Below are 16,293 nucleotides of genomic sequence, written 5' to 3' on the forward strand. Positions count from 1 at the left end.
AAACTGGGTGTTAACACTATAACAGCGCCTGTCAGTCTTTGATAGATTATTCCAGGTATGCAGGCGAAGATAAGAGATGTTCCTCGTTTCTCATGGTTGATGCTAGTGGCTGTTTTAATTTAGATGACATGATATCTAAAGAGCAACACTTTTTTCTCTCCCCAGGGAATCATCATTAAGCTGTTGCAGTGGATCCAGAAAAACTTCAAGACTGGACACTGCTGTGCTTATTAAAATGTCATGGTTTTGTTGATTGAGAGTGTGTTTCTGGAAACAGGAAATAAAATTTAAATGTAATGATTGGCAATATCAAGTTGTTGATTCATATTTGGTAGCTTCTTAATCTCAATAAAAATGAACACACTAAACTGTGAATCACATCACTTTTATCATGCTTTCCTTAAATTGCACAATTTCCACAAGCGATCATTTGTATTTTTTTCCTGCCCAGCTTTTGCTGCACTGTGCATGACTGTATTTTCCCTGATGGAACACAGACATGAGCTTTTGTAAATAAAAATAATAATCATTACCAAGAAAAAAAACTGCGCTACGGAGCAAAGAATAGGAGCCACACAACATGACCGCAATGCACACGGTTGAATGTCTGAACTTGGACCTTTCATTCTATTCCTGTAGAGTCAAGACAAATGCCGAAACAACCTCTGCAACTACATCTCCAAATAACTGAATCACATAATGACAGCTCCAACACTCCTCTCTTGGAAGTTACGTACAGTGATCAACTTCTTTTGAAAGTTGAAAGACGGATTCATTTTCACCCATCACATCAGTGCTTCTCATATAGTCTCATACTAGATAAAGATAGTTCTCAAATACGATACAATATATTTTGTGTCATTTCATCAAATGTTTTCATTACAAAGTAGCGACTTGACCTAAATGAGTCATACATGCTACCTATTACTAATTACACATCTGAAAATATCCCTGAGAACATGACTCATTGCTCTACCTTACTGCTCCTGAGAGCCAGTTGACCTATGAATGTTATCAAAAGATAAAATAAAAACTAATAAAGAGATGTGTCTTTATTGATACCTTGTAGTTGAAATTCCATTTGACACTGCAGCACAGGGGAATACAGGTAACATCAAAGATAGAAATGCACACTGGCAGCAGTGGTTTAATCTTTCATCGTGCAAGGTGAACAGATGAGTAACCTATCATGAATGTGCACTTGCATGTCTTTGACTGAACAATGCATTGCCTTGCCTGATAACCTTGTCTTGCACTGTAGCAAGACACAGTTGATGTGCAGGATTCACCTGTGTTGATTTTGGTGCTGTGCAAATGTGTGCAAAATGTGTTTCCATTAATCTGAATGAGAGGGCTGTCCACACAGGGCTACTCTTGGTCTCACTGTGGCCTAATGCAATACTAACATTTAGAGACAAATTAGACTCCAACTGGTCATAAGTGTTTGTTACACGATCTACAGTGACGCATATACTTATTATGTCCATGCCATGCCAATACATATGGCCCATCCCTCTCTGGGATAACAAAACAAACCTGAATAACAGCCGAACCTTCTTCTTGCATATGCAAATGTGGGAGGAAAAGAAAAGGGAACATGAAAAATAAGATCTAGAAATATAATTTTACTTAATTTAGGGCACTAACAAATGTGTGTTCCAATCCACAAACAAACAACAGATGATCACATTTAAAGCTATTTTATGAGTGTGCACATTACAGCCTGAATAAATATTAAAGTGTAACTTCACCGTTAAGTTTTGGCTGAAGTGTTTCTCCCTGGAACGGCAGGGCTAGGACCTAGCTAAGAAACACCAACCCTCCCACCCCACCCCTACATACACAGCCATCATAAACAAACACAAACAAACAACACACCAATTATCCTGCTAAAACCATGTTATATAGTTTATCTAACTATGAATTACGACTCCAGTAACAGTGCACATCGCAGAAATATTTTGAAGAACAGCCGGGGCTAAACCATGTCTGAGGAGCGCGGTGGTGCCGAGTGTTAAAACTGCTGGCACAGGCAGCTGTCTCAGCCAGCGGTTCATACGTGTGTGAGAGAGAGCGACAGTTTATGTGCAGAATCAAATATTTTGTTATCGAAACAGTTTGCCGGCTGTGTTATTCAGGATTTCTGCAATATATATTAAACAGAGTTTGCACTAAGTTAACAAATTTCAAACACGAGATAATATTTCAAAAAAGTATGCAGCACTACGTGAAATCGTAATAAGAAGCAAATTGGGAAACATTGTGACTGTGAAAAATATTTTATGATAATGTGTAACAGAATATATTGGAGCATTAAGCCTTTATATTTCTGTATTGTTAATGAGTGCAAAGATGTAGAGAGTATTAACGTTTCTGTAATCCGGGATACACAGTAGTAATAATAATAATAATAATAATAATAATAATAATAATAATAATAATACATTTTACCTATACAGCACCTTTCATACTTAAAATGCAGCTCAAAGTGCTTTACAATAAAATCAAAGACATGAAATCAGATAGATCAATAAGAACACGAGATAAAAGCAATAAAACAGAGACTTAAAAAAAATTGGTATAAAAACAATGGTGTTTAAAAAGAAGATAAATTAATTAAAAGCAAGATCATAGAAACTTTCTATAGTTTGTACCATTAAGAGACTTTAAAACAAGTAAATAACTTTAAAGTACATGACATTGTCCCTTAGATGCTTAAAAGACTTCATGAAGAATTAGTCAAACCAAGGATGGTTGTTCAAAAGTTCTCAAAGTAGATTCCCAAACTCTTTGTCGATAACTCTGGTGACACCATTATAAAAATAAATTGGTGTACTTGTAACGTCAACACAGGAATATTTGTGGTTTTGCTGAATGGCAAAAACACCATTGATTCATGTTCTAGAGGACTTGATTTGAAGCAAAGATCCTGGGTTGTTACAACATTTTTAAAAAATGCTATGGAAAATAGCCAAAGGTTTGAACAACCCTGCACATGAATGCTAGAACACCAGGCTCCTCCCACATCATGCATGTGATATTTTCTTTTGGTGCCTGTGTTTGTTCAGGTGGATGTGTTTTTTGATTTGTTATACAATCCCTGTGTGAACAGCTATATTGGTTTTCAAGCTGATGTGTCATCTTTGAAAGTCCCATACTGGCAGAGTTCCACAGGTCAGCGTTCTACTTGTCTTCATTTACGTGCAGAAGGGATGGTCTCCTCAGAGATTCTGTATTTTGAATTTAAATTAAGAAAGATTCATGTATCTCCACATTAGCTTATAGAAAACACCTGCCTGTCTAGAAACCAAAAAAAGTATGTATTTCAGAGATGGGGAAACATAGGTGGCTGATGTGATTATTGCAGGAGGCATTTTACATTTATTATACACCTATAATGAATTAGAGTAAATTGATAAAGCACTGTTTACAAGTAATTACAATAGCACGTCTAACACCTTCTCACCTTTCTGCATTCAATAATAAAATATATCAATTGACTATTCAATTTCACCAAAACATTTATATGAAATTAACTGCAGTCATAGCATTATTCAATTATATTACTAATTGCAGATTGCAATTTCATACGAATGACAAAACATTACCGTATCTGAATATCGTATATGAACATCTTTTACTTCATCAATAAAATGTCTGTTTATTTGAATTTTTTTTTTAATAATCAATGACCAATTATGGGGCATTATATTTTACTTTGATATCCTCTAATTTTACAGTTTTACAAATGGAAGTATTGCATCTTTTCCCACAAAGAGACTGGTGTTGCAGGTCCAATGCTGACTTTCTTGTAGAGGCACAGTAATTTGTGAGGAAGTACTGATAGGATAAAATTTGAAAAAAAGAAATTCTGAGTTTTAGCCTCTAATCAATGGAACGGAATTAAATGTGAAAAGGGGAGAGAGAGCAGGGTAAACATGCAGCAAGGGGCGAGGTTAGATGCAAGCCTGTGAATGCTGAAGCACGACTCAAGCCTCTGTACATGGAGCACCTGCCCAACCAGGTGAGGTATTTGGCACAGCTCTCTTTGTTCATTCATCATTTAGTACATCCTAATTAGGACGTAGAATTTAGGTAAGTTTAATGTCCCCAAAACAAAACCAAATTAATGAATTAGCCGTGCCAAGTAGCAGTAAAAGTTGATGTTCAAGAAGTACCCTTTGCTTCAGAATCGGTCTGGCAGTTCTGGTCTGGCTGAGGTTTTGGTTTTAGTACTGGAATGTGGCAGATTCATGACGGTAACCAGCACAAAGAGGGTGGTGCCAGTGGAAGGATATTCACGGTTGATTAGCAGGTTGACCTTCTCTTCATTGACTCTGCTGAGGAACAGAATGTGACTGTGCAGCTCCCTACCTTATTTTTCATGTAATGATGCCAAGTGCCTTCACCTTCTGTTTTAAATCTAGGATGAAACAGCCTAAAAAATAAGTATGATATGTTAATATGTTTCGAACAACGGAACAGACCATCAGTCTACATGGTGCTATGACACAGATCATCTGTAAATAAAATCTTTAGGTTGACCTGCACAGATTAGGAGTAATAAACCATAATGCATTATAGTCTTTAGAAGCCCCAACTTCATCCCATCACATAGCTCAACTTGCAGATTAGGGTTCATGTTTTTTACACATGACTAAAATGTCTTCTCCAAACTGTGCACACCCATCGCATTCTAACTTCCCATTGGAGTTTAGACAGCATCGACCCGTACATTGACTTCATAATCAGACTTTGCTCACTAACATGTATCCAGGGACATGAAAGGATTATTCTATTCTATAATACATCTTGTAAAATCACATCTGCTCCTCGTTCAAGTGGCTCAGGAAACAGTGGCACAACCAGGATGAAGAATTCCAGTGTCTTTCTGCACCTCCCGTCTCCTTTAGCTTCCATCGTGCTTGTGACTCTTAAATAGGCCCAACATTGACATGTCCCTCAGTGCAAGTTAAGAAATGTGTCAGAAGAAACTTATTTCCACTTTATCAAAGCTGTATTATCTCTTTCAAAACAAAAGAAAAGACAGTAACAAAGCTTCTGTCACACTTATTTCAGCCCGATGTCACTGTTGAATTACTTATGTGTACATGTCGTAGCTTTTGTTATTTGAACAGAGCTTTAGTTAGATGTCCCTGTATACATTATATCGGTTGTACTTCTTAGCTGTATGATCGCTGTTAAAATAAATAAAAAAACATCAAGCATTTTGAGGTTTGAATGAGTTTGTTAGTGTTCAGAGGTGCTGAGTTATAATTATATTTTATTAATATATTTTTATAACATTGTTAGATTGAATACTCTATTCACTTAGTGAATGGTTCTGCATAGATCTCCGAGCTAAAATTATGTATAATAACTCGTGCTATAATTCTTACAAGATGTTATTTGAGAATTTGCGGACCCTGTTACCTTTATTCACTGATTTGTCTCATTTGAAATTTGGCCTCGACCTCACACTTTCACGAATAACATCATGAAGGAATTAAATTAAAAGCTACCATGTGTTTTCTTATTTAGAAACAAAACATGTTAACGTTAAAGTTACACCTTTAATGTGCATGTGCTGCACAACAACACAAAGCAAGCTCACAGACAAACCTACACAGAGGACAATATGGCAGAGTTAAGCAAAATAGAAAAGTAGTAGATGGTAGTTCAAGAACTTACCAAAGATCCGTGTGGTTTTAATCATGATTTATGTGCATTGTAAGGTGTATTGTTATTTATCCAATTCCAAAACTGATTGACAGGTTTTGCACAGTGCTGACTTCATTCAAATGGAATTTTCCACCTCCTACCAAAACATTCTGCACAAGCTTTTGTTCCTGATGATTGTTTTCTCAGGGTTTCCCCACCCAGTGTATACCTGCGTTACCTCTGATCAGAAGCCTCACTTTCCTCTGACGGAGCAAAGACTGAAGGGTGAGCTCAACCATTTTTCTATGACCTAATCTTACTTTCTGACATACAATCACTGAGTGATTATAATATATATATATATATATATATATATATATATATATATATATATATTTTTTTATAATCTTACTTCTTCTTATTTATTCTGATTTGTTTTATTATTATTTTATTGTGTTATTATCATTTGCTTTGTAATCTTTTACAATGTAAGAGTGCATTGGTTTCTGAACTTATTAATCCTTTTTTAACAATTTGTTAATCGCTTGTAAAGCCCTTTGAACTGTAATTGATGTATTTGAAGGGTGCTATTTAAAAAAGTTTGATTGATTAATTGATAAGTCTCTTAAAAACATATACGTAAAGCGTTAGTAGGCCTAATTTGTAATTGTGTTATTGTGGTAAGGTCTCATTCAATGATCACACACAGATGGACGTACTTCTTACTAGGATGATTTTCCTCCTAATTTTTTCTCCCAGTATTCCTCTTCCTCTTCTAAACAGCCAATTAAACAACCTGAGGGTCAAAATAGTAGAAAAGGTGACCGAACTCTGTTGTCACTATGGGGGGCCGCAGAACGCCAGCCCAGGTTCTGCTGCTGTCAGCTGTCGGGGTTGGTAAGTGTCCACCCCCTGTTCTTTTATTGCACTCGGATGAGGATCACCCACTGTTTAGCCGATACACATGATAAAGATTAAAATTAAATGTGTGTATCTTTCTTGCATTCCCTCAGTTTGTCTATCGACACTGGTCTCCACAATGGTGGTGGTAAGTCTGTTTTATCGCAGCTGTAGATATAATAGTGAGTTTTGTGTAAATATGCCTACCGATTCTGAATATGTAAACCCTCTTTATATTCTGTGTTTCAGCTAAATACAACATCAGGTCGGAAAAACTTTTCTATATTCAAACTGATTTATTCTTAATTGTCACATTAACTGAGTAAGTTGTTAGACTGTTAATTCTATGTAATCACTATTATTTTGATATTTGTAGGGCCAGATTCACCTGAAAACAGGTTAGTATGCACATTTCAAGATTTTTAACTCATTCATACATCAGTGTCCAGGAGGAACAAATTTTCAGTAATGTAATTCATAATTTAAGGACTAACTTCTATTTCATTTTATTTTGTTCTAAGCCAACCCAGTCCAAGTAGTGGTTACCAGGAAACTTGCCAAGCAGCAAATCTGCGAGATGCCAGTCACAGAGTAAGTTCACATTACAAGTAAATAAAAAATGCCCCTGAAACCCAATAATCTATGTAACTTTACAAAGTCACTACCAAGAAGTGTTGATAAATGACACCCCCTTGTGTTAAAAAGTATGCAGTACATTCCAATGTTCTTTTCTACTTTATTTTTTAGGTGTCAGCTGCTGTTGATACACTGGCAGTGGAACTATCCTGTAAAGGGAGAAAAAATGGAAGCTTATCAGAAGACAAGTCCATGGAGTTGGAACAAAACCTCAGAAAGATTGTGGACTTGACTTTGAAAGTCTTCTTTGACCTGGTAAAAGAAAAGAAAAAAATTATTTAACTTTTCCCTTTTTAATTTTTTTGTATTGTTATTATAGACTGATTTAGACTCAACACATAAACAAAAACATTCACGTCCATGCTTTGGAAGGAAATAACAAAGATCAAAGCTCAGCAAATGTCTATCCTACATAGATTATGCAAGCTAGAGAAAGACATTTGGTCAAAATAGAAAAATAGTGCCAATATTTAAAGATGAGTAATGCAGGGGCATTGTTATTGGATCACATTTTTAAGTTTTAAGGCCCTACTTGTAAACATATATTTAGGGCATGCTCACATTCAGGATTACATTCAAGAATAGATATATCTATTTTTAGATACTCAACATACAATATATGGAATGCATTTTGTATTCCTCACTTATTCATAATAAAAAAATATGGACATCAGTATGCAAGTCTTTAATAGCATCAGAAAGTACTAACAACTTTGGTTAGAGTTAGTGTTGAACCCTTTCAAGCTTTGGTTTGGGCTCCACTGTAGTTGATTTATTTTAAATGTTAAATTATAAGTTTCCAGGGGCTTTTTTATAGCAATTAAAGAATGATCAATTGACAAATATATGTAATTCAGCTTTTAATAATAGTAAACTTACAACTTTACATTTTAACAGAGTGCCAATGAATCTGGATTCAATGTTCTGGATATATTTGGCATCTTGGACAGTCTAAGTCTGGGTAACCACAGTGATCCAGGATTCCTCAGACTGTGGTTCTCACTAAAGATGGCTCCTCTTTTGCCCCATGTTGATGAAAGCTTTTTGATCAGCCTCAGTCGACAGAACTTCACCTGCAGTGCTTTCAAAGAATTGTAAGTGAATTCCAATGTCCAGATACATGCAGATTAGGTCCATCTGTTTTAATGAACTGAACTGTTAGTACTGTAAAGTTAGAGTCACTGTGTCAGGAAAGAGCATTAAAAAAGGTGTGTTTAAGGGGTCAGCAACAATCGTGCCTGATAAAACCCAACTTGTTTCACTCCCTCTAAAATGGCAGTACTTGTATTTATCCCATCTCTGCTATTTTTAGGGCCCGAGCACTGACAGTGCGAGGTCCCTATTGGAATTGTTTCGATTATCATTTCTATGTTTGGTCTTCAGCATTTTCACACCATACTTTCACACATTGATGCTGCCTATTACATAATCAATTTAAATCAATATCTCTTAACATTGAAGACTTCTAAAAGACTGTCCCTTTAAAGCATAGAAAAAGGGGAAAGAATGGCATCTTGTGAGCCGTAGTGAATCTGGCTCTTACTCTTGTTATTTTAAATTATTGTTTTTATATTCCGGTTACAAAGAACATGTTTGAAATGTGTATGTGAAACTCATCAGAATAGGACAGGGTGGTCATACACCATGTAAAATAGCAGAATAACCTGCCCAAGTGATGGCATTTTTTTATTTTTATATTTTTATATATATTTATAGAAAAAACAACATGAATCAATGCAAGAAAAATTTACAATTTGACTCTCCACTGAATATGTGTAATTATACTGAAAGTTTGAAAGGTATTTTATAACATTTCTTGCATTTGCGCATTTTGGTTCTGTCTGGTGACTTATGATGGACAATTTTTTGTTTTAAGACTAAACACTAATTAAAATGTATTATCAAGGGTTGGGGCAATGAACGAAGAACTGGAGACTTCTGAGAGGATGAAGAGAAAACTGATCTACACAAGCTTTATTAAGGCCTATCTTTCAAGAAAGAACTTACCAGGTAAGTCAACATATTTGTGTCAGAGACGATTAATCATAAAGTACTTTTACAATATTATGAGAAATGACAACAAACATAAGAAAAAAATAAGGAACAATTCGACTTGAATACAAATTAAGTACAGGATCAGGAATATTCAAGTTAAAAGCAGACCACTCACAGGTGACCATGTTTGTATAACTACATTTGCAGACCCTGGATGCACCAAACAAGTGAATCAGAGTGAAGAATGGATACAAAGATTCGTTGGAAATTTCTTTGTCTATGCAAGTCTGGAGGATCTAAAAGAAATCAATCCCAATTTCAAAGCAGTGAGTGATATATTGTTTAATCACTTCAGTAAATTTAAGATTTTAAAAAAGTGTTGATATTTCTTTCTCTGACAATAATGCTTTCTCAATCAAAAAAAACCAGGAAGATGTTTTCGGTAAGCTTTCACCAGACCAGAAGGCTGAGCTGATCCTGGATCCCAACAGCGGGGCTTTGAGGAATGAGACCATTGTCAGGGAGGTGTTCAAAAGCTTGAACATGTCCCACGATGACAAACAGCTTCGTCAGTTTTTCCTGGCTTTTACTCGCATCAACATGCAGGTGAATGCTTCATTTAAAAATTGCCACCTTTTCCCATTTGGTTGCCTGACAAACAGGTCATGTCAAATTTTCCCTGGGCTCAGGGCATGTTTGCAAAGGCAAAATAGTGGCACAGCTTTGACTAAAAATGATGCATTTCTGACATGTCCCTCATGCACCGAAGTACAAAGACACTCTATGTCACCAAACTTGCTTTCGTTTGAGTCAAGCCTGGTAATTGATCCTCTTGAACTGAAAAGTGTATCCTGTCACTTCCAGAAAAACATCACCTTGATCACAAACCCAGCTGTACGAGGCACCATCTTGAACCTGACCTTAACAGCCCTTGCTCCGGGATTTAAAGACTTTGAGCCTGAAGACTTCACGCTGTGGTTCCAGGTCAATTTGGCCACTGTGACGGCCAGCCTCCATCCTGGCAGCTTGGTGGTGATCCCGAGCAATATCAGCTGTACATCCTTCGCAGCTATGTAAGACATGATATTTCTGAAGTCCAAAGTCAGACACTTTGGGTTTGCATGATGCCAAACTGTGGCTCTAGACAAGTCACAAACAATTGTTTGTCTCCCTTCAGACTCACTGGTCTTAGGAAACCTTTGGAATCCTTGCCACTACACCGTTCACATGATGTGAGATCAGCCATAGCTTCATTCAAGGAGACTTTCCCACGTACGTTGATACACTTTTTCAGGCAAGCCGACTGTGACCGCTGTAATGATAGCTGCATTGACGCCATGCCTTCATTTCATTTTTCTCTCAAACAGGTTGCACAGTTGCAGAGTCCTTGATGGTAAGTTCATTTGTATGGGAAGGCTACATAGTTAAAGAATGAAATCATATTTGTGGTCAATATGTACAAGACACCTTTGGCATGAACATTGTTAAGGAGTCATGTTGATACTTCAAATTTCAGTATTTTTTTGCCGCTTGAGTAACAGTTGTGCTTTGCTTATCTGCAGTGCAAACAGACCTTGGTTGATGGTAAGTTTAAAAAAAGCCATAGACTTCAAGTGTGATGACAATATCACATTCTGAGGGTGCAATATCTCATCCTCAAATTTTGTCTTTTCACAGAGGACCTCATCTGTGCTGCTGTCAATAGGTAGGTGAATCACAGTTTTGTGCAGTAGTGACTTTGGATGGGCAAAGTTCCTTTGCATAGCCTAACTAAGATGACAATGATTTGTTTTCATTCTTTTTCTCAGATCACAACTCGACCAAACCTTGTCTATTGGCAATTCCTCTGAAGCCATGTGCAATGTGACTGTCATCGCGCATGCCTGTTCCTCTGTAAGTTTATTGAATTTTTTTAGAGTAGCTTACCAACATTTGGCTTTCGCTACATTGCAATCCTGAGCAACATCTTTATAAGCTCTGGTATCCTTTGTCTAATTTCCTGCCTACTTTCCAGGCTACACATCTCACACCCAACAACTTGGGTGAGACTGGTATTATACTGCCTGGAAAGCAACAGGACATATCAGGTGGAGGCCTGGGAAGCTTCTCTTCCAAAAGCTTTGACTTATTAGACCATGCTCTTGAATCATTTGCTACCATGGTAAATCCAGCCCCCACAATTTCACGAAATCTGTGTTTCTCAGTGAAGTCTTGAGACATAACCAAAGTGTTTTCCAAACTCAGACAGCAACAGCTTAGCTTCCCATCCTCGTCAAATGCTCATGATGCTCTTGGAAGTCAAATTGCTCCAACTTCACCCAGGCACAGCTACAGGTGGTGACTTTGTCGAAGCTGGTTCCGCACATTGCGTCCTTTTGGCCTCTCCATCGTCCAACTTCCTATTCTGCCTGAGCGCCAAGAACTTCAGCTGCCAATCATACCAGACTGTGTAAGCAAATATGTGATATATTTCACCAGTGTGAACCAGATTGCAGAAGCTCCTGGAGTTTACCTCTTGTTTAGATGTGTAAAGTGCTTTCTCTCAAATTTTAGCATCCAGGTATTCAGCAACCAAACGCAATCCACGGAGAGAAAAATACAGCAAAGAGTCTACACACACTTTGTCAAACCATTCCTCTCAAGAAATGACTCCTCAGGTAAAGGCAGACACTCAGGCTCATTTTGCTAAAGTCTTGGCCTCAATAGTGGTAGCATTCCACCAATGTCTTTGTTTCTGTCTCTTTTGCAGATCCTGGCTGTCTCATCTGTCAATGGTAGTACAGAGTGGCTACAGGCAAACATTGGCGGCTTCTCTAAGTTTGCAACTCTACTTTGCGATTTGCGTAGCCTCAATCCCAATTTCTCAGCGTGAGTGGAGACTGCTAATGCAGCATTTTCCCCTTGCAAACTGAAACGTCTTCACTATGGTTTTGCAATTGCTGCCGTTTGATTGCATGTTGATTTCCTTTCATAGGCCGAATCGTTGTCGGTCCTCACTCCTGCTCAGGTGGCACAGCTGACGCTGAGCTCAGGAGCATCCAATGACACAGACCAAATCGACCGTGTGTTTGAGCGACTTGAGGAGGGCAATGCTGTGGACAATGTGGCTAGATTCCTCCTGCAGCTCAGCGGAAGAAAAGGTAGGCTACTCTTAGCACTAGGAAAGAAAGAAAATCCCTGGGCTTTTAACTCAGCAAAGGCACTCCCTTGGATTTTGTATAAACCTCAACAGCAGTTGTAGGACCCCATCATATCAAATATTTTTATTTTTATACCTCCTAGTATCCTGCATGTTGTGCTTGTTAACTACTTGTTAACTGTGTGTTTGGGAGTTGTACAATTGTACATGGGCAACCGGACTTGGCTGTGTTTCTTGAAATCTTTTCAAGCGCCATCCAAAGGGCTTTTTTAGTTCTGATAGATGGGTCAACTGTCTGGTGTTTATATCCCCTCTTTTTTTATTGCTGGGACCCTGACTTCACACCTTTTGTGAGAGATCGTGTAATGAATTGGGACCCAGCTAAAATCATCAGTCCCCATTTCTTAAACTTCAAGACAGAAGACTGGTTTGAGTGGTTCCACGTGAGACTGGTTCCTTTCCTCACTTAATTTCAGTGCAGTGATGCTCGAATGCCACCTCAACAATAAACTGCACAAACTACCATGTTATGTGAGTGGCATTTACAAACAAACCAGATTACACCAAAGTACACAAATACTGTCGAGGGACAATGGAAGAATGTCTCTTTTCACTTTTTGCAGTGTGAGCGGGATGAACAAGGCTTTACCTGCAATGCGCGTGGACAGACGAGATGAAATCTCAGATGTTCTGCTGGGCTACCTGACAAAATCTGCTAGCGTCATCACAGAGCAAGGTAGGGCTGCCGCAATGAACTGCACCATGTGGTTGTTTGTGTGAGCTTGTCCATGGGCTGGAAATTTTGACAAATACTGAAACGGGATTGAAAAGAAAACTGGCAATGGACTTGTTTCATGTGTATCAATAAAAAAACATTTCTTGCCAAATGGTTTGCATGCTAACGTTTGTCTACTGGCCTCAGTTTGTAGGCAGGGAATTCAGAGTGATGCCCAATGGCTTGAGGTGAACTTGGGTGGATTTGTTGAGAATAGGAAATACTCTGAACTCAAAGTCTTCAACCTCTCCGTGGTAAGTACTAATTTCCTCAAATCATTCTTGATAATAGCAGCGCAATATTCAGAACTCGGAAAGTCTGCACACAAAGTGGTTTTACCGTATCCAAGAAAAGCAGTTTTATGTTCCTCTGTTATCATCGGAGGCAGTTGTGGTCTCCCTCTCACCAGACCAGAAGGCTCAGGCTGATGGATCCCGACAGCGGGCTTTGAGGAATGAGACCATTGTAAGGGAGGTGTTCAGCTTGAACATACACGATGGCAAACAGCAAATCAGTTTTCCTGGCTTTTACTCGCATCAACATGCAGGTAATGCTTCATTTAAAAGTGCCACCTTTTTCCCATTTGGTTGCCTGACAAACAGAGTCATGTCTGCATTTCCCCTGGGCTTTCAGGGCCCATGTTTGCAAAAGGCAAAATAGTGGCACAGCTTTGACTAAAAATGATGCATTTCTGACATGTCAGTTAATGCATTATTGCAGATAATTGCCCAGTCATGTCCCTCATGCCAGAGTACTATATCACCAAACTTGCTTTCGTTTGGAGTCAAACTATTAGTGATCCTCTTGAACTGAAAAGTGTATCCTGTCACTTCCAGAAAAACATCACCTTGATCACAAACCCAGCTGTACGAGGCACCATCTTGAACCTGACCTTAACAGCCCTTGCTCCGGGATTTAAAGACTTTGAGCCTGAAGACTTCACGCTGTGGTTCCAGGTCAATTTGGCCACTGTGACGGCCAGCCTCCATCCTGGCAGCTTGGTGGTGATCCCGAGCAATATCAGCTGTACATCCTTCGCAGCTATGTAAGACATGATATTTCTGAAGTCCAAAGTCAGACACTTTGGGTTTGCATGATGCCAAACTGTGGCTCTAGACAAGTCACAAACAATTGTTTGTCTCCCTTCAGACTCACTGGTCTTAGGAAACCTTTGGAATCCTTGCCACTACACCGTTCACATGATGTGAGATCAGCCATAGCTTCATTCAAGGAGACTTTCCCACGTACGTTGATACACTTTTTCAGGCAAGCCGACTGTGACCGCTGTCGATAGCTGCATTGACGCCATACCTTCATTTCATTTTCTCTCAAACAGGTTGCGCAATTTGCAGAGTCCTTGATGAAGTAAGTTCATTTGTATGGGAAGGCTACATGGATTAAGAATGAAATCATATTTAGTCAATATGTACAAGACACACCTTTGGCACATGAACATTGTTAAGGAGGTCATGTTACAGTGGCAAATTTCAGTATTTTTGCAGCGAGTAACAGTTGTGCTTTGTCTGCAGTGCAAACAGACCTTAGTTGATGGTAAGTTTAAAAAAGCCATAGACTTCAAGTGTGATGACAATATCACATTCTGAGGGTGCAATATCATCCTCAAATTTTGTCTTTCACAGAGGACCTCATCTATGCTGCTGTCAATGAGTAGGTGAATCACAGTTTGTGCAGTAGTGACTTTGGATGAGGCAAAGTTCGCTGCATAGCCTAACTAAGATGACAATGATTTGTTTTCATTCTTTCTGAATCACAACTCAAACCAAACCTTGTCTATTGGCAATTCCTCTGAAGTATGTACAATATGACTGTCTCGCGCATACCTGTTCCTCCTGTAAAGTTTATTGAATTTTTTAGAGTAGCTTACCAACATTTGGCTTTGCTACATTGCAATCCTGAGCAACATCTTTATAAGCTCTAGTATCTTTGTCTAATTTCCTGCCTACTTTTCAAGGCTACATCTCACCCAACAACTTGGTGAGACTGGTGTTATGCACTGGAAAGCAACAGGACATATCCGGTGGAGGCCTGGAGCTTCTCTTCCAAAAAGCTTTGACTATTGAATATCTTTGAATCATTTGCTACCATGGTAAATCCAGCCCCCACAATTTCCCCGAATCTGTGTTTCTCGGTGAAATTTGAGACATAACCAAAAGTAAGTTTTTCCAAACTCAGGCCAGCATATGACAGCATCCTCGTCAAATGCTCTGTGAAGTACTCTTGGAGAGGTCAAATTATAACTTCACTTGGAAGGCACAGCTACAGAGTGGTGACTTTGTCAAAGCTGGTTCGCATTCATTACACCACAGCCTCTGTCGTCCAACTTCCTATTCTACTGTAATTTTCCAAGAACTTCAGCTGCCAATCATACCAGACTGTAAGCAAATATGTGATATCTTTATAATTGAACCAGATTGCAGAAGCTCCTGGGTTACCTCTTGTTTAGATCATGTAAAGTGCTTTCTCTCAAATTTTAGCATCCAGGTATTCAGCAACCAAACGCAATCCACGGAGAGAAAAATACAGCAAAGAGTCTACACACACTTTGTCAAACCATTCCTCTCAAGAAATGACTCCTCAGGTAAAGGCAGACACTCAGGCTCATTTTGCTAAAGTCTTGGCCTCAATAGTGGTAGCATTCCACCAATGTCTTTATTTATGTCTCTTTGCAGATCCTGGCTGCTGTCTCATCTGTCAGCTGGTAGTACAAGAGTGGCTACAGGCCAAACATTGGCGGCTTCTCTAAGTTTACAACTCTGCTACGATTTGCGTGGCCTCATTGTTCTCCAGCGTGAGTGGAGACTGCTAATGCAGCATTTCCCCTTGCAAACTGAAAGCACGTCTTCACTATGGTTTGCAATTGCTGCCGTTGATTGCATGTTGATTTCCTTTCATAGGCCAGATAATTTGTCGGTCCTCACTCCTCACTCCAGGTGGCACAGCCCCAGCTGAGCTCAGGAGCATCCAATGACACAGACCAAATCGACGTTGTGTTTGAGCGTGACTTGAGGAGGGCAATGCTGTGGACAATGTGAAACAGATTCTCACACAATGGAGGCGGAAAGGTAGGCTACTCTTGGCACTAGGGAAAGAAAATCCAGGGCTTTTAACTCAGCAAAGGCACTCCTTGGATTTTTGAGTAAACCTCAACAGCAGTTGTGGGGACCCA

The 16,293-nt window shown here is 38.8% G+C and overlaps 1 protein-coding gene and 1 long non-coding RNA gene across 2 annotated transcripts; both read left to right on the forward strand.

Annotated features, from left to right (window-relative positions):
- Nucleotides 1–5,873: 5,873 nt before the first annotated feature.
- LOC118116722 lies at nt 5,874–11,407 on the forward strand. Its single transcript, XM_047341721.1, has 19 exons — nt 5,874–5,946; nt 6,421–6,558; nt 6,675–6,709; nt 6,811–6,826; nt 6,938–6,959; nt 7,083–7,152; nt 7,309–7,452; nt 8,095–8,291; nt 9,104–9,207; nt 9,400–9,518; nt 9,622–9,798; nt 10,057–10,265; nt 10,370–10,464; nt 10,560–10,585; nt 10,755–10,776; nt 10,870–10,897; nt 11,001–11,085; nt 11,207–11,234; nt 11,397–11,407. The coding sequence occupies exons 2-19, from the start codon at nt 6,504–6,506 to the stop codon at nt 11,405–11,407; spliced, it is 1,443 nt and encodes a 480-aa protein (XP_047197677.1). The 5' UTR covers nt 5,874–5,946; nt 6,421–6,503.
- A 155-nt stretch (nt 11,408–11,562) lies between these two features.
- Nucleotides 11,563–11,952, forward strand: LOC124852619. The gene is made up of 3 exons (XR_007033008.1): nt 11,563–11,641; nt 11,746–11,849; nt 11,942–11,952. It is a non-coding gene; the product is annotated as an uncharacterized LOC124852619 (long non-coding RNA).
- Nucleotides 11,953–16,293: the final 4,341 nt, after the last annotated feature.

The sequence above is a fragment of the Hippoglossus stenolepis genome, chromosome 10 (assembly GCF_022539355.2).
Source record: "Hippoglossus stenolepis isolate QCI-W04-F060 chromosome 10, HSTE1.2, whole genome shotgun sequence".
NCBI classification, from domain to species: domain Eukaryota; kingdom Metazoa; phylum Chordata; class Actinopteri; order Pleuronectiformes; family Pleuronectidae; genus Hippoglossus; species Hippoglossus stenolepis.